This window comes from Puntigrus tetrazona, chromosome 8, assembly GCF_018831695.1.
Source record: "Puntigrus tetrazona isolate hp1 chromosome 8, ASM1883169v1, whole genome shotgun sequence".
NCBI lineage: Eukaryota > Metazoa > Chordata > Actinopteri > Cypriniformes > Cyprinidae > Puntigrus > Puntigrus tetrazona.
In genome coordinates this window covers 18,333,816-18,355,668 of record NC_056706.1, presented here as the reverse complement: position 1 = coordinate 18,355,668, position 21,853 = coordinate 18,333,816, and the positions used below count along the sequence as shown (strand labels likewise).

At 39.0% G+C, this 21,853-nt stretch overlaps 2 protein-coding genes across 4 annotated transcripts; one reads left to right on the top strand and one right to left on the bottom strand.

Moving 5' to 3' along the window:
• Nucleotides 1-1,402: 1,402 nt before the first annotated feature.
• orai1a (ORAI calcium release-activated calcium modulator 1a) lies at nucleotides 1,403-6,576 on the bottom strand. The gene is made up of 2 exons (XM_043247609.1): nucleotides 6,269-6,576; nucleotides 1,403-3,683 (listed from the first exon to the last, which is right to left on the bottom strand). Exons 1-2 carry the CDS (start codon nucleotides 6,380-6,382, stop codon nucleotides 3,114-3,116), a joined length of 684 nt encoding a protein of 227 aa, XP_043103544.1. The 5' UTR covers nucleotides 6,383-6,576; the 3' UTR covers nucleotides 1,403-3,113.
• On the top strand, nucleotides 5,964-21,716 carry kdm2ba (lysine (K)-specific demethylase 2Ba). 3 transcript variants are annotated; one of them, XM_043247605.1, is made up of 12 exons: nucleotides 5,964-6,216; nucleotides 6,886-6,933; nucleotides 9,041-9,389; nucleotides 13,885-14,151; nucleotides 14,705-14,848; nucleotides 15,122-15,208; nucleotides 15,703-16,011; nucleotides 16,091-17,085; nucleotides 19,068-19,231; nucleotides 19,320-19,481; nucleotides 19,605-19,823; nucleotides 20,342-21,716. In XM_043247605.1, the coding sequence occupies exons 3-12, from the start codon at nucleotides 9,333-9,335 to the stop codon at nucleotides 20,530-20,532; spliced, it is 2,595 nt and encodes an 864-aa protein (XP_043103540.1). In that variant the 5' UTR covers nucleotides 5,964-6,216; nucleotides 6,886-6,933; nucleotides 9,041-9,332; the 3' UTR covers nucleotides 20,533-21,716. The 3 variants fall into 3 exon arrangements, with proteins under 3 accessions (XP_043103540.1, XP_043103537.1, XP_043103539.1); XM_043247602.1 differs by having other exon boundaries at nucleotides 5,965-6,216; nucleotides 15,694-16,011; XM_043247604.1 differs by having other exon boundaries at nucleotides 5,965-6,216; nucleotides 8,596-9,389; nucleotides 15,694-16,011.
• Nucleotides 21,717-21,853: the final 137 nt, after the last annotated feature.

Genomic DNA, 21,853 nt, shown 5'->3' with positions numbered 1-21,853 from the left:
ACACACACTCCTGCCTCATCTGGCCATTGCTGTGAATTCCCTGCCTGTAACAACAAACCGCCGTTCCCCACTTCCTCCTGACAGGTGCTCCCGATGAAAAGACCTCCAGTGTGAGAGATGCATGGCACCCCATCAAAGCTATAGAGTGACGGGAAGTGAGCAGAAACAGAGCGAGAAAGAGAGAAAGAAAGGGGAGAGCGAGAAAGAGAGAGAGAGATGACCCTCTCTGCATGTCTCGAGAAGCAAAGCAGCATACCAACACAGTCCCGCTTAAGATAACAGAGACATCTCTGATCACCCCGAGCATCGTTTCAGAGCCGATACGCAAACGAACAAACACAAGCAGTCAGTCATGAACTCAGGCTCACCTGCACCTCCAGCAGAAAGACTCACAAAACCGGTCAGGACACCAAGAATAAGCTAAATGCCCGTCGTTTCTCTACAGAAATGATCGCAGCAAAAGGCTCTTGGAAACAAATACGATCACCGCTATCCATGAAACACAGGAATAGAGGTTGGAACCAGCTATTAAGTTTCTTGAGGTATATTTTCCAGCTTTTCTAATCAGCTGTAGTTCAAATAAACAAGGTACTGAGGTCTTTTGGAGGCCTTGCTCTTTATGTGCCTGATCAACACCGCCGCCTGCCGGCGAAAGCGAAGCATTACACGCCGCGGCCTATTTTATAATTTTATGCGAATTTAATGAATGCTAAAAGAGCGAATCAGTGCTAATTTAGTATCAGTCTGTTATTATTATTTTTTAATCAGACTGTATTCTTAGATTTTCGTTTTATGCTGTGTTTTTGTCCATTTCATGTCTAAGCAGTTTTAATAACGCGCGCGCACGTGCTATTTTCCGTCGCCATACAGGAAACTACTGGCATTTTTTCTTTCATAAAACACTGTTTAATTTTAGAATTTAAGCCTTTTGTTTGGAAGTGTGTTCATAAACCATGTTTACGTTGTAATACCTATGTCATTGTGTCCTCATAAACCACACACAGACACGGATATATATATATATATATATATATATATATATATATATATATATATATATATATATATATATATATATATATATATATATATATATCCGAGCATTAAAGCATTTAAAAATAAATGTTAAAAAAAATGATGCATGAATGTGCCACGTCCGTAGATGGACAATTTTATAACTTTAGATGTTCAGTTGCTTTCCTCAAGGGGGCGCACGGAACTCACAACTTCTCCCCATTTTATAAATAAAATAAAAATAAATATAAAAAACAAATACTCTGGTCCATCCAGAGTGAATCTAAAGGGTTTATAAAGGGCATTGTTTTTTTATTAACGTTTGAAAAATAAAATGATCTTCAGGTAACCCTCTTAAAAAGGTTCTTGCACAAGAAACGGTAAGCACTTTTTCCGCTTAGACATTTTTATTTGGCGAACGCACATTTTCTATTTGACATAAAAGTGCCTTAAAATAAAACATCTCACAACTCTAGTATCATCTAAAAATCAAGAAATACGAAAATAAGGTTTCATTTCACCCTCATTAAGCGGGGATATTAATAGGTTTACAAAAATAGGGTAAAGGTAATCTGTATATAAAATATGAATACAATTCAAACAGCAAAACATAAAATGTATCTAGAAATTGTGAGTCAAGGACTTTCAAAGAAGTACTCGAAACATGTCGATCAGCGTCTGTTGTGATGGCAGAAGATAAAAGTGGCCTGACGAATTTGAAAAAATATCTTCCAAATAAAAATGCTCAAAATCCTCCTCAAAATACAAGACTACATCTGTAAACACATTATAAGAGTATAATAGCCTCTTCACGGCAAAGGCGTTTTGAAATATCTATTTTAAAAGTCCACATGTTGTGTTCACACAACCAAAGGCATGCTGAACAAACAGAGAAAAAGAAAATATACAATATTTATATATACATCTGAGCTGCTTGTAACCTCGAAGCAAGATAAAGCTTCCAGAAAAGGATGGTTTCTGGTCTTAATGGCTTAAACGACGGCGATGCCGACATGTTTTCACACGGCCTGAGCACATCAAGGATTGAAACGAAGCGACCCGCAACATACCGTTTGACTGAATCACAGAATATCATAAAATAAAAAAAAAATTCCAGCAATTCTCAAGAAGCGGGTTTTAAGAAAATGTTATTCCGAACGTACATGTTTCATGCACGCCGTTATGACACTGTCGCTCACGAGGTAAAAGTCCACACTGTAGAAAAAGTACGGACGTGATGCAGTTAAACTGAACAAAAAGGAAAACGGATGGGTTGTCATAAACACTGGGAAACTTTCTAAGCGTTTGGGGTTTAATGATTTGGCCTAACAGTGTATGGAAATACTGAACTGGAACAACGACAAGCAGCTCTGGCAAACATGCTGGTGTCCCTATTCAATCGACCAGTCAATAACATGTTAAAAAAACACCTAAGTCTGTATTATTTCGCTTTTTAATCGTGCAGCTATATACATTTTCCAAGCCGGAAGCATCCAAACCACTGAAAAAAACGTTGAAATTGAGCAAGACGAGTAATGAGGGATTCAAAACCGTGTATTTTTATTTTCATAGTAATGTTATGCTTTAATGTTATTTTATCCTTGAATTTATTAACTTCAGCGACAATCCTTATTTGTAATGGAATATATTATATTACACTATTTATAACAAAATATATTTTTTCGTTTTCTAAAAATCATGCGCCATCGAAATATCTTCCCTCCGCTCTTAAACTATCCGACGATGTCCCGTTTGACAAAATCGAGTCTCGTCCGATGTTTTTTCTTATTCGAGAAACTCCCAACAGCGAAGAACAGGCTATTTTAATACGTGCCAAATTTACAAAACCGTAATAAAAAAAAAACACCTATTTTTTTTTCTCCGATTTGTGCAAAAACAGAAGATTCGAAAAGCCGGTTGAAAGAGCGTAACGGCAAAGATTTCCCATCTTTATAAATGTTTGCATGTATACAAAAACAAACGAACCGAGAAAAAACATCACAGGCATCACGATACGGTGATTCTATTGCTATATCTCAGAATCCCTGATTCCCGTCATCCGTTGTCTGTTAAAGACAACGGTCCGTGTTTTGCATCAACTAGGCGAAATGTGCTGAGGACGCGTCTCCCCTGTGATCCAGTTGGTTTTGCATCTGTGTGATTTTGGCCAGGACCTCCAGCTCCTGGTGCTGCCGCTCCGTTTTGTGGCTGACCAGAGAACGGTAGAAATGCACGGCGAAAACGATAAACACCAAGCCGAAGGGCACCATGATGGAGGTGGAGGCGATGGCTGCAGCTTCGCCCGGGCTTATCCCTGAAGATTCGGTCGCGTTCTCCGACGGGCCAGAATCTTTACCTCTGTTCTTCAGAGGCAGGAACTTCACCCAGCAGAGAAGAACCACCTCTGCGAGGAAGAGGAGGGTGCCTATGACGGTGGAGAAGGCCCAGGCCAGCTCGATGTGGCGGTGCATCCGCTCGTGCGGAGACTCCTTTATGGAGTTGAGGTTGTGGACGTTGCTCACGGCCTCCAGGTTGGGCAGGATGCACGTGCTGATCATCAAGGCAAAGAGATGGACGGCCACCAGCACCGTTGTGCAGGCGCTGAAAGCGATCAATAGACCGGGAGGGTATTCGTGATCGTCCTCCAGCTGGACCTCCACCATCGCCACCTGAGAACACAGTCATTAGTAACATTAGAACGAATAAAGAAAAAAGAAAAACCTTGATAAACACGTTTCAGCTACCGGTATGAGCAAAAACCTGATTTTTATGTTACAGTAGCTTTATGGATTAAAAATCGCACAGATAAAACACACTGTGCATACGATGAAAGAGAGATTGAAATAGCTAAACGGAGAAAAACACGCACAGCTGAGCTCCTCCGATGAAGTCACTGTTAATTCATGTTTTTAGACCAATCATTGGCTACTGAGAATTTAATTTTGGCAAACAACAAGAAATAAGTAGATTATTAAATTATTAAACTGGATGCCAGTGTTATTTTAGTAATTTAGTTATTTTACTGGGATACTATTAAGTTTTTAGTAATATTTAATTTTTTTTATTACCATTATAATTTGTTTAACACGTTTTATTAATTTAGTGTTTTTAGTAATTTTGTTTAGTTTCTTTTTATATATAATTTTTTATTTTTGTCCAGTTACGTGTATCTACTGTAACACTAGCAAGCTAAACTCTGGCAAACCAGAAACACAATGAATATGTTTTTAATAGCTTATTTTTATAACAATTTAATAACTATTTCGAGGAAATGTATTGTGCGCAGTTAAAACTGTGACAGAATCGTCTTGCATTAGCTCATTGTACCTACCTAAATTGATCAAAAAGAAGAAAAAATAGATTCTAGATTATCTGCTAGATAATTAGCTATTTATTTGTAATTAAATATATAACTGTACTAAAATTGAATTTAAAGTTTTATTGATGTTCAAATATTTAAAAACGAGACTAAAATTTAGATCAATAAAATAATTTTATTTCATTTTTTCGCAGTGTGGCAGACACATTTCTATTAGGTAAACCAGCTGTTTTTCTTATGCTTTTGATGCCACAGGACACACGTCCTCTGTTTAATGAGTCCTAAAGGCTGCCCTACATGCTAAACAGAAATAGATACAGCTATGAAAATAAGTTTGGAAGTCAATGGTTGATTACAAATGAAGTACGCTACTTTTGTAACAGTCAGAAAAGCTAAATGCAAACAGTGCCACTGAAATGTGTAATTATTCTGCATGTTCACACTGATCCCTGAAAGAGAGGGGTTTATGAAATGCAGTTTCCTCATGCCACTAATATTTAGCTCACTTCCTGTGTTACACTCAAACACTAACCTCAAGCGCAATAATCATCTTCTAAAAATATTACACCTTTTTCCAGTCATTTACGCCCTTTTCCGTTTTATAACACATTTCTAGTTCTTAGGTACGATGTAGACAAAGAAACTATAGTTACAAGAATAAAATTAATAGGCTTATCGTCTTTTAAAGGAAACTAAACAATGTTTCTCGTATCTAATGTTGTTGAAATCAAAGGCTGTGTGTTTAATCAAATATCACCGTATTTGAGTGTAACATCAGCACTACATTATGAACTGGCTGCGTAACCTGCACTAACATTAATATTTTGACCAAGGACTTTTAATTTACTTTTTGTTACTGTCTCAGCTCTCCAAAAAATATATTTCTATAAGTTTATTTTTCAGATATCAGTCAACTGAACATGACACAGTCAAAGGAAGTAGGTTAATTTCCTCTGTGCAAGGGATCTTCCAGTAAACGGAAACATCTCACAGTGATGATACTGAGGCCCTTACAAATTTTATCATGAATACAGCAGTTGCTTAAATAATAGTTAATACAGTTATTGTATGATGCTTTTTTATCACTGGTGGTCAATATGTTTCCTATTAAGACGTGGGGAATGTACAATAACTGCACTACTGCAAAGGGTGTAATTTTTTTTTTTTTAGCATTTAAATTTATTTGAGCAGTTTCGTTCGTAAACGTATACATGTGATCGCGTTAATTAATCTTTTGAGTGAATTAATTACTCTTTTTCACTTCCACGCACTGACTCAGGTTTTTCCGTTCACTGAAGGTGACAGACTACAGCATCCACCAATAGCATTCGAGTCTGTGCTTTGAAGGAACATTTCATTGGTTGCGCCTGCTGACGAACACGCCCCCTTTACTGAACGAGTCGCGAGTTTTGCAGGAGAATGGTTTTCGCGCTGAATAAGATAACTGAATGAACTCAAAATGTGAATCTACAAACAGACCGAACGACAGGGGACTCGAGATATGCAATTAATCTACCGAGTGAGTTATTCAATGTTTCATAAGACACAAAAAGACACGCTTGCCGCCACCTACTGTCGAGTACCTGTAACGAACCGTTGAAAGGCGCGAACGAATCCTTTTTGCGAACGGAATCAAAAGATTCGAGTCACGAGGCTGAATCAAAATGCCCACCGCTGAGCGCCAACTAACAATTTTGAGAGTTACGTCGAAGGAAGACTTAAATACAATGCTAGTGTAGGAGGCTGCAGTGTCTAACGTTAGCTCTCTGATTACGCTATATCCATGACAGGTGTCGTTTACACATCAAAGTGACAGACATGTCCTGCGTCATGTTACGAGGCTCTAACGTTAACTCCGAAAACTTGCCAGGCTTCCGAACAATGTAAGTTTCTCCTTTGCATACAGAGTGTTAAGTATTTACTTTATTAACTTACCATGGCAAAGCCGGAGAGCAGAGCAGAGGTTCTGCTGGTCGCTTTAAGTTTAGCTCGACTCAAGTAAAGTTTTCTCCATGACAAAGCTTGAAGCGAGTGTTCGTTTAAACTCATTGCGCTTGTTTCGGTGTACGTTCAGAAGGTTTGAACGTTTGAAGCTTTATGCCTTAACGCCGAGATCGCCTTCGTATCTTCTTGATTACCCTTCTTATGTTTGCCGAAGCCCTTCAACTCGCTGTGACATACTCAAATTGTAAAATGACTAACCCCAGTAACTTGCTCGGCACTACCATCTGATCCACAAGAAACTACAAATCAAGCTACCCACAATGCACCGCTGACGTTCACTGCGCAGATGGCCCTTTGTGGGATTTGTAGTCCACAAGTTTTTTCTTCTTTTTTTTCCTCTACGCTGACTCGATTTGAACTGTCATGTCCTGGAATCCTTTTTATGTTGCTGCATTTAATATATTTGGTATATCCTACTCCCATTCCCGTTTAAAAGCTTAATTCTTGACCCAAATTAATTTATTTGGTTAGTGAAACCGACCAAAAATCTGCAATAATCTTAATTCCCCCCCAATGACTATACTGTTGTTGTCTTTTTTTTTTAACAGGTACAGAATCTGAAATGGCCTTAGGAATCTGTACGATGAATGAATAAGGTAATCTCTCTACCTCAAATTTTGTGGGTTTTGTTTGTTTAGTGCTGGTTTACAACTGATGAGAAGGTATACAGACAAAGATAGATGCTATTGTGTTTAAGAAACTGAAACGAGGGTCTGTATCTACTTATATCTGTTTTTTAAATGTACTTTTACATCATAACCAATACTGTGGAATTTGTAGTAAGGCCATAATAACCACGGGTCAAACCATGAATGGACCCCTGTCACAATAGTAAAATCAATGCAAATGTACTTTCTACAAACTAGGTAATTTGTTAATAATAATAGCAGCCTATACAAAAACGTATTGTATAACTACAATGACCTATAATAAAATGGTTGAGCTCAAATTGCATTAATTGTTTGCATGAATCAGCATTATTGCTAAAATACCATAGTTACTGTGGTTTGTGTTACTATATTAAAACTATGGTAAGTTTAGCAATTTCCTGAGTCGGTGCCCAGAGACAGTCATCACAGTGCAGGGTAGATGGTAGACCAAACAGGGGACTTGGTTAGTTAGCACAGTGAACAAATAAGGTTATTTTCTTGGCCACTTACCTATAAAGTAGTGGCTTTAGAAAAAGTAGGATTTTTTTCCCCCACCAAACCAGTTAAGCACAAACCCCACCCTTCATTGAATTGTAAATGCTTCATTGGTCATGGCAATATAGCAATATGGCTATGTGTGATATCAAAATTGACTGTATATAAGTCAATTGCTAATTTTAACTAGTGTTCGTTTCTGAATAAAAGACTACTTTAACACATCCAATCCAATTCGTAGTAGAAAAAAACAAGCCTTGCCCTCTATTTTTCTCATTTAATATTCTGTTTCTCTCTGGAATGAATAGGGAAATATCCACAATATGGAAGTAAAATCAGTCACAAACGTCCTCTTCACATGCAATTAAATCAGTCGTTTGAGGAAATTAAAATATGCAAAAATGAATGATGTGGCTAAAGAGAAGTTTTTTTAAATAAAAAGAAAAATAATAAAACGGCACACCTGTAGCATACAAAAATCCTTACATATAGTTTTGGCCAATGAATATTCTAATTAAAATGACAAAATTCAAAGCTGGCGTGACCCTATTTATTTTTGAATTACCCATCTATTCAAGGTGAAAACAAAATGTTGTGTAATTAGACTTTGGCCAGGGTTATTATCGCTAACTAAAACTATAATGAAACTTTTTTTTTTTGTTACTTAAAATAAATGTTAACTGAAACCAAACAAAAATATATTATTCTTAAGAATTATTTTCAGCATTTATCATTTTTGTTAAGCCTAACATGAGGTACTACTATAAATAAAAAGTAATACTAATATATATATATATATATATATATATATATATATATATATATATATATATATATATATATATATATATATATATATATATATATATATATATAAATAATATGCTGGGAATAAAATAAAAATTACAAAAAAAGAAAATAAATAAAAACGATGGCTACACTAAAATGACTAAACCTTTAACTAAAATAAAAATAATATAAAAACAAGTTTAAAATGGTAATGAAAACTGCTGTAGTATCATAGTGATACTAAAATACCATTACTTTGTAGTCAAAAACGTATAGTTTACATTAACATTATTTGAGTGACATCTTTTATTATTTTTTTAACAGATGGTTCGACAGGCTGTTCTGGAGATTTCAGCCTTTTGGTTTAATTTTAACATTGTTAAACCATAACTGATACATTTTAGTTCAGACCGCTTCTCAAATGCGGATGGCCAAATCCAGATTCAGCAGATTCTGCTCAATATCTGCTCTTTCAAATGAGCGCCTCAGCTCGTTTCACTGGACCTACTGTACAGCATGCTCCTTTCATGCACTGATGCATGCAGAAAACAACACGGCAACACATTAGACTGAAACAATCAACCCCAGATCAACCGCTAACTTCCTGTATTTGTAAGAGGAAGGCAGCGCCAGACCCTCTGAATCACCCGCCGAGCGAGACCTTGCTCTCTCGTGCTAATGTCAGTAGTTCTTTTGTGTTGAGCAGTGCCGCCCCTCCCCCCCCATCATCTCCCACCCAGACCCACAGTACAATGTGTGCTCTTTGTAGGCAAGCCTGTAACAGGACGCCAGGTGGTCTGTGATTGGCTGAGCCGAGGCCCCCTCTCCCCCATCGTCTTTTTCTGGTTCATATGCATGAGATAGCAGGCTGGTGTGTGCCTGCGCAGCTGCCTGTTCCAGACAGGAAAAGAGAGGGAGAGAAACAGGAGACATTGGGGAAGGTTAGAGGAAGAGGAATAGAGAACGGAAATCGGGTGAGGAGACGGCGGGCGACTGTGATTAGGGGGGTTGTAATCATGTCTATGTTCTGTTTGACTGGCTGGCGATGAGATCAAGCAGCCATGGCCATGTCACTGAGTGCCGACGATGAGGATTACGACTCGGACACAGCCGAACAGGTCAGCACACACTCTCTTTCTCTCTACACACACACACCACGCAAACAATTAGCCTGCTTCTTAGGTTGCCTTCCTCGTAGCACCGTGGCCCTCAAGCAAGGCATGCGTTTTCTCCACCTCCGCCTGCTTTCTTCACCTTGCTCGCCGTCTTTCTTTCTGAAACCGGGCTTTGTTTTATTTCAGCAGTATAAGAACGAGAGGTTTCCGTGCGACAGGAAAGGGGAGAAAAAAAGCAGTGCCTTATTGTTTGTCTTCATTGAGCTTCAGTTGTGATTGAGCTTCAGTCATGTGTGCCTCTTTCAGAAAAGAAGCATGTTGCAGTTGCTTTACCTTTGTGTTTGGATGTGGTTTATACTGGTTTGTGTCCTTTGTTTTGTTGGGGGGACTCACTTGTAGTAGCTAGTAGGTAGTAAATTGAGTAGTAGTTAGACGGTTTGAGTGTGATGTACTCTGACTTTCACACATGTGCGGGTTGTTATGGAGTAAATACTATATTAAAGGAGGATTTAAGTTCCTCAAAGCAGAAGCATGACTGGACATGTGTTGCCCTTAAGTTCCCTTCTAAAGATGAGAATTCTGTTTTCTAGGAAATTGAACAACATGCTTAGTCTGTTGTTTATAAGGGAGGATAAAATCTAGACTACATTGTAAAATTATTTTTTAAAGTTGTAAATAAAATATTGTCGTAGTTTTGCGGTAAATTACCGCAAATTTCAGTTTTTCAACTTCAGAAATTCAAGTGTAATGTGTCCTCTGTATAAATGATTGTGAGTGAAAATGGTTTCTGCATCAACTTGATTCGCATCCGCTTGAAAGTTTCAAAACTAACTAAGAGTTGTTGGTTTTGTGTTCTAAGGGAGCATAACATTCAGACTTTTGCAATAGACACCTGTGCATTTGTTGACAAATTCTTGAATTTAGTAAGAAACATATCAGCTGCGGCACAGTACGTGCTGGTTTGAGGTCGCGTGTGGATGTCACTGAACCCAGGAAGCCCATGTGCTCGGCAACAACACAAATAATGCATCATTTCTGTCGTGACATATAACAGAGTCCCGTATCTTTAAAAAACAGTTTCTATGTTGAAGACTGGGGGGAGGGGGAAGCAAAGTGTGGGGGGAACAAAAGGAGGGCCCGGCTGCTCTCGGGGCCCCTGAGTTCATCTTGGGTAGTCTATAAGTCAGAAGGTATATTTGGTAAGACTCTTTAGACATATGTTTGGTCTCAAGATACGGTAGCATTAACCAACTTAAACCCGTCACAAAATCCACATAGGAAAAATATTCCCCTCACACGAAATCGCTGATTGAATTTAGATGAATTCCTATTGAAATGAATGAAATTCTGCTAGTAAAACAGATAAAATGTTAGTTAGAGATAGCGTGGCAACAAATGAAGCATGGAAATCTTTTCAAGCATAAAGCTTTGTGCAATTTGTATAAATGGGTCAAATATATTAGTGCTTGTATCTCCAAATATTTGTTTCCCAGAGCACTTAAACATGTTGTCATTGACTTGTTCACCACTATTGTGCAGTAACTTCAATTCGTCTAGATCCCTGTTGCAATGTAGCTTTATGACTCACTGGGTCTTTTGACTTGTGTCATGGCGTGGGCACAATAAGTGCCAGCAAATGAAACATAAACTGTCACCTACGACCACGAGCAAACATATTCACACAGACTGTAATTATGATTCTGCTGGAGTGTGCACGAGATGACGTGGATGATCTTGTCGATGAACATGAATCAGTGTTTTAGGAGAATGTCTCATTTGTAAGTGATGCATTCAAATCAGAAATGTCAGAAATTATCTCATGTGTGCATGCATGAATTGGTTTCAAATTTGGGGGCGTGTTAAAAAATAACTAATACTGAGCATTATAGTGTGGTAAATACCCATATATTGAAGAATAACAATAAAGCCAGTCAAACTGAATTTCACATCATTCTCTGTGGAAGCACAAGAATGATAAAATACACATGTAAAGCATCATTTACACGCCTGAAGTGCGGCCTTTCTTTTCTTTTTACTCCATTTGGGCTAAAAGGAATCCTTGTTTGTCAGGAAGCGGAGAAAGAAACATGAAGTTGGCCAGAATAAATGGACATTACGGCACATTTATCATTTTCATTTTCACAAACCGGGATGAGCGCAATCACAAAAGATGATGCATTGGGGATTTTTACACAAAATAGAATAATTCTGCGTGGCTTCGCCTGGAAAATGCATGTATTTAAGTTGCTAAAAGCGCTATATAAATAAAAAATGATTGATTGATCGATTGATTTCATGATAGGAATGTGGATCCTGGCTGATGTTTCTAGATGTAGTTTGTAGAGCACTGGGATGTAATGATTTCTTCATGACCATATAGCAAGTCATTGATTGGTACAACATTACAGGCAACCTGCAGAAGGCATGAAAAGGAATGAGCCGCTTCAGAAAGTACAGTCTGTGCTGTTGGTTTATTTATTTATTTATCTACTGGACTCTGTAGATAAAAGATCTCGTATCCACCGATGGTGCGGTGTTTTAGCGGACCACTTCTGGTGTTGTGCTGTGCTCAAAAGGTCTGATCTAGGATCAGCTTCATCAGTCCAAACAGTCATTTGTTTGAGCTGGAGATTACATCTTAGGTCCTCACACGTGTAGACCTTGGACAGCTGATGAATACTGGCTGTGATGCAGCATTATTTTTGAAACAACTATCTCTCGTATTGAGTTCCACACTCGGACAGTGGGAATAGAGGTCACAGCTGTGATTCATCAATCCAAAGCACAAAAACACCGTTGTGCGCTGTAGTAAGCATTCTTACAGTCAGCAGCCTGCACCGCTCTGCAGCTCCCTGAATCTGTTATGATGAAACGTAGCGCTAAGGAATGATTGTGTTCCAGATGTTCTGTCGTAAAGAAATTATGTCCTGCAGGATTTGGCAAGGGCAGGAATAGCTCTGCAAAGAGCATTTGATCTCTGTGAAACATCCTGTCAAGGTGAATATAATACCACTGATCTTGAAGATATTTCAGTATTACAGTACTACTATTTAGTTCCTCAGAGGAACTGTCTGCAATGGGAAACGAAATCATTAAAAAGAATCCGACGTTAAACCACTTCCCCCTTCTGAGCCAATTAAATGTTGAATAGAAGTATTCCTTCAATCCACCAGTCAGCAAGAACTGCTGTGTTGCCATGGTTACATTGCAGAAGGACAGACTTCCAGTACTGCACTGCAGTTTTGTGCATGCTTTGTAATGTATTCATTATCTGAGCTGGAAGGCAAGATAGGATTCTTCTGGAGAGGATGATGATTAAGGCTTGCATTGATGCGAATAGAATGATATGGTTACATCTTATCTTTACTGTATGGTGTGAAAGAAAAATGCATGTTGATGTAATAAAGAACTAATCAATCGCATATGCATGCAGCACTTGGTATCAAGAAGACCAGTTAAAAAGCAATGCCATATTGTTAATTATAACAACTGCATATTTACATGAACAACAAAATGTATTTTTTTCTATTTGAAGTAATTTGAGCCCTGAACTTTGCTTTGTACTTGCAAACTAGCCTGTGTTTTTTTTTTTTACATTATTACATTTTCAAAGTTTTGCTGTATATGATCCCATGTGTAACCTGAACAAATTTGCTGGAATGCACTATTTCTGCTGCTTATTACTACATTAGAGAGCAATCACAACAATCCCAATAACAAGAGTGGCATAACGAGGTTCCTAAGTAAGTTATATTCCAATAGCTGAGGTGCATAGTCGAGTTAGAAGTGATGATAAACAATAGCAATCAAATGTTGTAAATCGCAAGGGTGAAAGAATAAAGGATATGAGCATAGATTATTTTGAAACGTAGTGCATAAATCAAGCGGGAGAGCCGTACAGGGATTGTGGGTGGGTAAACAGACAACAAGAGGCATTGGTAAGATCTTTGAACCATGGAGAGCTGTATAATGTACAGAATAAAGTCATTTGAGAAGAGCACCTATGATACTCGACACTTAATCTTTTAACGGTGAGCTAATCACATGTGAAACAGGTCCCTGTGTCTTTTTTTTTTTTTTTTTTTTTTTTTTTTTTTTTTTTTTTTTTTGGTTAAACAAATGACAAAAAGGACCATGGGGTCTAAAGGTCCTCATTTTACATGCTAGTTTTAATTAGAGAAACATTAAACTAACAGCAAGTTTAGTTTATTAACATCCACAAATACAGCTAAATTGTTTACCATCACATCTCACACAGAAATGACACTGAACTAATACACTGACAAAAACAATATCATTTCACTTCTGTTCCCAAATGCTTAGTTCGCTTGAATGCAAAACAAGTAAAACCACAAATGAAAGAATCATTGAAATAATTTTGATTTTAAAAGCATATAGGATACTCCTGTTTAAGCCTTAAATTGACCTTTTGACTGGATGTTTGGCTGTAATATATTACTTCCATTTCCATTCTTCTTTTTTTTTTTTCCCCTATTAGCAACGGCTACCCAACAGACCCAAGCCCAAAATGGCTGCATCAACAGTTACTACTCCGGCAGCGACCTCTTCTTCATCCACTGCAACTGCAGTCAAGTTGCCGTCCAATCGAACCTCCTCTGGAGCTCGCCGTAGACGCACACGATGTCGAAAATGCGAGGCATGTGTGCGGACAGAATGTGGAGAGTGTCACTTCTGCAAGGACATGAAGAAGTTTGGAGGACCTGGTCGAATGAAACAGTCTTGCATTATGAGACAGTGTATAGCGGTAAGAAACTAAATTCCAGCAGACACCGGGATGATTCATGAACCAAATGTGTCACAGCTAATGCATAAAATCACAGCATTTCTTTACACGAGAGAGACCCTTTTTTTAGACCAAAATTATAATACATTTTTGTGTAGAAATCTGATTTAGAAATTTGAAAGAGAGTATGATGTAGAAGCAGTCTTTGTGAGGAATCCACTTTAGTCGTACTCTGGGCTATTTACCTAAATTTCATTGAAAGTAAGGAATTGGAATTCCTCCAGAATCGTGCTTCACTTCACTGAGCCGGATCAAATGTATGAGGAACTGGCAGAATTCCATGTAGATCTATCAATATAAATGTATCAGTACAGGCATTTAATCACTTATCAAATTGAAATTCAGAATGTATGATAAAACTGTGCAAATAAAGGTTGCGATGATGTCAAATGAATAGTTTTTTAATGACATTATGCAATGTTTTAAAATTATAGTGCATATTTGCATTTTGTAATCGCACATTTTCCAAATTGTTGATATTCTGGTTATTGAATTGTTGGCATGTGTTCCACAGCCTGTGTTACCACATACAGCAGTATGTGTAGTGTGCGGAGAAGCTGGTAAAGAAGACACACTTGATGATGAAGATGAAAAATTTAATGCCATGCTCATGGAGTGCTCCATCTGCAACGAGATTGTCCACCCAAACTGCCTCAAGGTCAGATTGACTGAATTCTAACCTAATCTAAGGATATAGTTCTAAAGTAAATGCAAAGCAGTGTATGCTGTGCTCTCTTTTGTTTTGTGTGGGCACAGAAGGAAGTGTTTGGGCTGAAGTGCATGTTTGTGGGTGGCTCTAACAATTTTTTTTTTTTTACATCCTTAAGTTCCTCTTTAACGTGTGGTGGTGTAGTGTATTCACATACTTGGCGCATTCGTTTTCACAAAACAATCTATTTTGTGCTCTAAGTCCAGTTTCTTGTCTATACAGGTGAAGGATGCAGCTGGGGTGGTAAATGATGAGCTTCCTAACTGCTGGGAATGTCCAAAATGCAATTATGCTGGAAAGACTGGAAAAGTGAGTATTTGGGGAACAGTGGTAGTGTGGTTTGATAGCGTACAAAAAAAGATTTACATTTGCATTTGAAAAGAGATAACTATTAAAGAAAGACAATGAAAATTAACGTGGTTTAGAGTAAAGTGGTGAAATGTGTTCGCTTTTGTGATTTTAACTTTTGTTAACTCTCATATTTAGTTCCTATTTAGTTTTTGACGAAAAGCATTTAAGAGCCTGTGCTTCTCATATAGTATGACAAGCCCATAAGGAAACTGTCAAACCATATCTCGATGCAAATCTAATGCAAATAGACATCATTTTAATTTAGTTCATTTACTGACAGGCTGTCAAGCTATTTGCCTTAATGCAAACACTGAAATATGTTTACAGTTAAATATGATACATGTAATACATAGGAAGTATATCATGCCAATTCATGCTAGGCGATCAGTGTATAACATTCATAAGGTATAAAGTTGTCTTTTGTATTTTCTTGCCACTCTTTGGCCTGCAAGCAAAAACGGGGCCCAGGCTTTAAATACGCATCCAACCTGCCAGGCTCCCTGCTGAGGGAGCAGAAAGCAGGACGCGACGGAAGAGAGGAAGGGGAACAGACATCCACAGGTGCTTCATCCATTAAGAGGAAGAGTGAGAGGGAGGAAACTCCCAGACTGAAGACCGAAGATTTACCTTCTCGTCTTCCCCCACTCTTGAGCCCTAGTGGCCTGCCAAGACCACGATCTGAAGTGCCCAACTTCTTGAGGAAAAAGAGAAAGTTATTTGATGATGATGAAGAAGAAGAGGAGGCTAGTGCTAAAAAGAAGGTAAATATACATACACGTGCATTATTTGCATAAACTGCTGTAGCTTTTCAGTTCAGTAACTTTATTAACATATTCTTAGCTGAAGAAAATCTGGAGGCCTGAAGAGCCTTTGCTTCCCAAACTATCTCACATGAAAATGGAAGAGGAGGAAGAGAACTCGGATGAGGATGAAGAGAAGCGAGATCCTCCCCGTCGTTCATTTAAGAAAGACTACAGCACCGTAAGAAAAGAGGAAGAGCATGAGGAAGAGAGGAGGGAGGAGAGAGATCCACCTTTCCGATCCCTAAACGAGTTCAACACACTCCGGAAAGAGGAAGATCTAGATGAAGAAAAGGAGGATGATGATGAGGAAGAGGAGGATGACAATAATGGCAAACGAGGCAGGGACAGCAGCCCTGCTCTGAAGAACATCTCCTTATCGCTTGAGAGTGATGCTTCACGGTGCAGCTCCCCAAGAGCAGGGCCAAGCAGCGAAGGTAGTGAGACTCAAGAGAAGGCACCACGTGCTCGAGCAAAACGACACCGGCGCAAACCCCCTAACCGCCAGCTCAGCGCAGAACTCAGCAAGCAGCTCAACATGGAGATCCGTCGCACTGAGCATTCACTGGCCAATGAGAACCAGCAGCCACTCAAGAGTGAACCCGAGGACAGCGAGAACGAGGAACCGAAGAGAGGCCTCCGGAACGGGACTGCAGGGAACGGAGGAGGAGGTGGAGGAGTAGAAAGAGGAGCAGGTGGGGAGGGAGGAGGGGAGCGGCCGCACTTACGAGCGAGGGAGATGAACGGGACATCTTGGGAGCTGCGGCACTTTTACCCTCCTCAGATTACCCCACTTGGCTTGAACCGCAGTTCACCTACAGTCAGACCACTTCCGGCACGTTCTCCTCCCAAGTGTGTTCAGATGGAGCGCCATGTGATCCGACCACCTCCAATCTGCCCTCCACCTGATAGGCTACCACTAGCTGATGGACGCAATCACATCGCTCCCAGAGAAGCTTGGTTGGCTATTTTCAGTCACCTGAGCCATCGTGAACTCTGCGTGTGCATGCGAGTGTGCCGGACATGGAATCGCTGGTAAGACTAGTTTATGTGTTCATACTTCAAATTTGAGACTTCCTATCTGTGAGCATGTCCCAGATGCCAAATTTTTGTTATTTTGATCCAGTGGAAGAAATAAGCTCACACAAACTGTCGTATACTCGCATAATGAGACAACGGAAAAAGACAAGGAGAGCAGCCACTTTTGTTTCTGCACCTCATCAAACTATGTGGACTTGCACTAGTGCTTCGAAATAAACTTTCTAGTTAAATCTGGCAAAGTTAAAAGGAATAGTTCACGCAAAAATGAAAATTACAGCTTATTTTACTCAACCCAAAGCCATCCTAGACCTATAACTTTCTTCTTTCAAATAAGCATAGTCAGGTTTTTGTAACAAAAATATTTCTAGTTTTAAAATTATAACCAAAATAACTGATCTCCGGCAATGGACATATGCACGTCCCCGAGAGTGTGTCTTGGTTGACTTCTGACTCAATGTATGATATAAGCTGCTAGTAATTTTAAAACTAGAAATATTTTTGTTACAAAAACCCATCAGTCTGCTTTAGAGGACATGTGATAATCCCCCGAAGTCATATAGGTTAGTTTTACGATGCAGTGCTTGCAGATATATTGATTTATGGAGCTTTAAAATCATGGCCACCATCCACGACCATTAGCTTGGAAGAGTCAGGATAAATTTTTTTTAAAAACTCTGACTGTGTTCGTCTGAAAGAAGAAAGTCATAAACACCTAGGATGGCTTTGGGGTGAGTAAAATATGCCGTAATTTTCATTTTTGGGTGAACTATTTCTTTAAACCCCTTCTGACATGTGCGTCCCATCAACACATCCCAACAATGATTACATGTTTAGTCAGTAAGTGGAGAGAAGGCGGTTTTTTAGAAGCTGTTCGAATGCATTCGACCACATGCGTGTCTACAGTACAAAAGCAATCCGATCGTATGCATTTTCCACCACCTCTGGACATGGTCGAAATTGGACAAGCTCATAACATTTTACGCATCATGCTCTTCTGATTGTACCGATGGAAACGCATGTTCATACCAGGTGTAAACAGGTCCTTAGTTTCTGGATAGCCCTGCAAAATTTGGCTTCAACCTTAATTATACGCACTTGATGCAGCTAATCAGGTCCTAATTTAAAAACTAGTTGGTATTTCTTGGCGCAGAGTTGGAACTAATTTCTGCAGGGCTTCAGTTCTGCACCCCTGGTTTACACTTTGTTTCTGGAGTACCCCCAACACTGCACATTTTGCATGTCTCTCTAATCAAACACACATGATTTAAGTTATGAGCTCAGTGGTAGAAAGTCCAAGACCTGAAATGAGCAAGTGAGGAAAAAATAGATATTTAAAATGTGTAGTGTTTGGGGTTACTCCGGGAACAGGGATGTACATTGGAGTAGTACAGTGTTTCCTAACCGTCTTCGTAACCAAACACAACTGATTCAGCAAGTCACCTCATAAATAGCAACTCCCAGACCTAAAATGGATGGGTAGTATAAGGAGCACATCCAAAATGCGAACAGGACTGGGAAATTACGAGGGTTGTAGACAAGGTTGTAAAGTTCAGCTTTAACTCTAATTAAACACATTATTTATGTTTCTTTGATTAAGATTGTGGCCCTCCATAATTCAATTTGTGCAGACCTGTTGTAGACTATTGCGAAATCCCATTTCAACCATTCAGTGGCAAATCAGATACCCTACCATAGGGTTGTCCAGTCCTTCTGTTCAAAGCCCATGTTCCTACAGAGTTTGTCTTCAACCTAATTAAACACACCTCAATCGGCTAATCAAGGTTTTGAAGACAACAAAAAATTTCCAGGCAGTTATGTTGAAGCAGACTAAAGCTAAACTCTGCAGCAGAATTGGACACTCTTGTCCTATAGTCTTGTGGTCTTTACAGACATCCATAAAGGCCAAGAGATTTGAAGTGCCATTTTGGGACAGTATGATGTGTGATTATTACAATGACATCTTGTTGTTGGTCTAGGTGCTGTGACAAGAGATTATGGACCCATATCGATTTGAAGCGTTGTAAGTCCATCACTCCGCTTATGCTAAGTGGGATAATTCGCAGACAGCCCATCACTTTGGATCTAAGCTGGACCAACATCTCCAAGAAGCAATTAAGCTGGCTTATTAACCGATTACCAGGTCAGTGTTTATGTGAGCATGTATGTGGACCCACATCAACTCAATTTAAAGTATGTACTTGCCACATCTAACTTATGTTTGGTTGCAGGAATGAGGGTGCTTCTCCTATCAGGTTGTTCATGGGTGGCCGTTTCAGCTCTCTGCACGTCCAGCTGTCCTCTGCTGCGTACTCTAGACCTACAATGGGTGGAGGGGCTCAAAGATCCCCAGATGAGAGACCTGCTATCTCCTCCCACTGACAACAGACCAGGTAATAATATACAGTACTCTAGATTAATTTGCACACATCCAGGTTTTACTTTTCTGAACTAAGAAATGAAAACGACTTGACTTATTCAGATGGTGCATTCTCTGCTTGGGCTTTCTCCAACAGGTCAGATGGACACACGCAGCAAACTTCGAAATGTTACTGACCTGCGTCTGGCTGGTTTGGACGTCACGGACAGCTCTCTGCGTCTCATCATTAAAAATATGCCTGTACTCTCCCGTTTGGACTTGAGTTATTGCAACCATATCAATGACCAGTCAGTAAACCTGCTGACTGCTGCGGGGACTACCACTAGAGACTCCTTAACTGATGTCAACCTTTCTGGTAATTGCACTGTTTAATGCTATTTGTAATATTACAACAGGTGCTTTTAAACCATTCAGATTTAGTTATTACCATTTTTTACCAACACAGTCTTGCCCCGTTGTTTTTTCACCAATGGAAAGTGTCTCCTTACTGGCCAGTAAACCTTCTTGACTCAAATCAGAACCGTCAGAGGCTTGTGGGGAGGAAAATGTCATTACCACTTAATATTTCCAAAACAACTGACACAAAAGTTGCTTGTTTTGATCAGAGAAGCCAATACAGGAAGCATTCAATGTGGGCACGTTACATCACTTGGTTTTTCAGTGGAACTGTGGTCTGGTTTAGAGAGAGACCTGCAGATTGCATTCTGGATTCTGGATAAAAAAAAAAATACCACAGAAATTGTTGTGGTGTACTCAGGACTTCTAAGTAGTTTAAATAATTTTCCTTTTAAAGGGTTCACTGACTCTAATGCTTAAAACGGTCAATTCCCCCTCACTGATTACTGATCTCTCCTTTCCTGATGTTGTCTTTAGTGTGTAACAGGGTCACTGATCAGTCGCTGAGCTACTTCAAACGCTGCGGAAGCATCTGCCGCATTGACCTGCGTTTTTGCAAGCAGGTGAGCCGACAGGCGTGCGAGCGCTTCATTGCTGAGATGTCGGTCATCGTTCCCTTCCAACTGCAAGAGGATAAACTGCTCCAAAAACTTCACGGCACCCCCTAGTGTCTTGGAGGAACTGAACGCCAATCTAAAATGATACCATGTATCAGATGCACTCGTGTTTGGACTGAAACTGGATTCGCACATTTGGGGGGAAAAAAAGCACTGCAACAAATATGTGGACAAAGTGACAAGGACATATTGTACTTAAAGGCACATAATTTTGCTCCTATTCGAAATAGTGTATTCTGAAGTTGGACTTCTTTTTAGCAAATCCTGTTCATCTTTGAGGAGATTACACGTGTTGTTATTACCAAGAGATTGTATTTAATAGGTGGTGTGGTAAAAAGCAGTGGAAGCAGTAGACATGTGTATATATACACACACACACACACACACACACACACACACACACACCCCCATCTACATACTCACTGGATACCACAATCCATGAGTAAGCATGATTGTACATTGTTATCCAGTTTTTTGTTTGTTTTTTTTGTATAAAAGATGTATCAATTCAGATTTCTGTGCTGTATTTGGTTCAGTACTGGGTATATGTATTGTTCTCTATTTTCTTTTCATTTTAATATAATGGAATTTTTTAAATATCTGTCCATTTTGTCATCAGTATTGGAATATTCCAGTCTGATCAGCATTTTTCAGTCATACGTTTTGACTGCTTTGAATTTCAAGTACTTGCTGTTCTAATCTCAGAGCAGATAAAGAAGTAAAATTTAGTTACTTTGAGGTCTATTTATGAAACAGTGCCATATTACATCTGTTATTTTACACAGCTTGTAGCAGGCAAAACTCCAGTATGACTCTGTAGAGCGTGGTTCTACACGTGTTAGACCAAACAAATTGCTGATTACGTATTCCAGCTAGCTCAGTAATTCTGTTTTGTTCAACACGATCAGGTAGTTCTGCATTTTTTTTCCCCATGAGGTTAAAAAAGACATCCATGCAGTATTTGTCCATGAAAATCATGATGTTTTATTCCTTCCACAGTGATTATTATTGTAAAATGGTAACTGTGATGATGACAGATGATTTTAATAGTGTGTATTATTGTGAGTTTGTCTCAGGATGGTGACTATCAGAAAGAGGGAGCGTGCCATCTGATCTAAGCCACCATACTTGTACCACTATAAATTAAGGCATTGTTTGCCACTTAAAACACTCTAATGTACATTCGGCTATTTATATTTGTATGTAATTAAAAAAAAAAAGATTTTACTGTGAAACAATTGAAAAGTGAAGTTATTTTCCCCCAAAATTACGAACGTACCTGTATTAGATTAAATTTACACTGTTGGTTAAAGCCGGGAACATTTTTCAATGTTAAGATCCATTGGTAATCCATATTACTTTACATATGTGA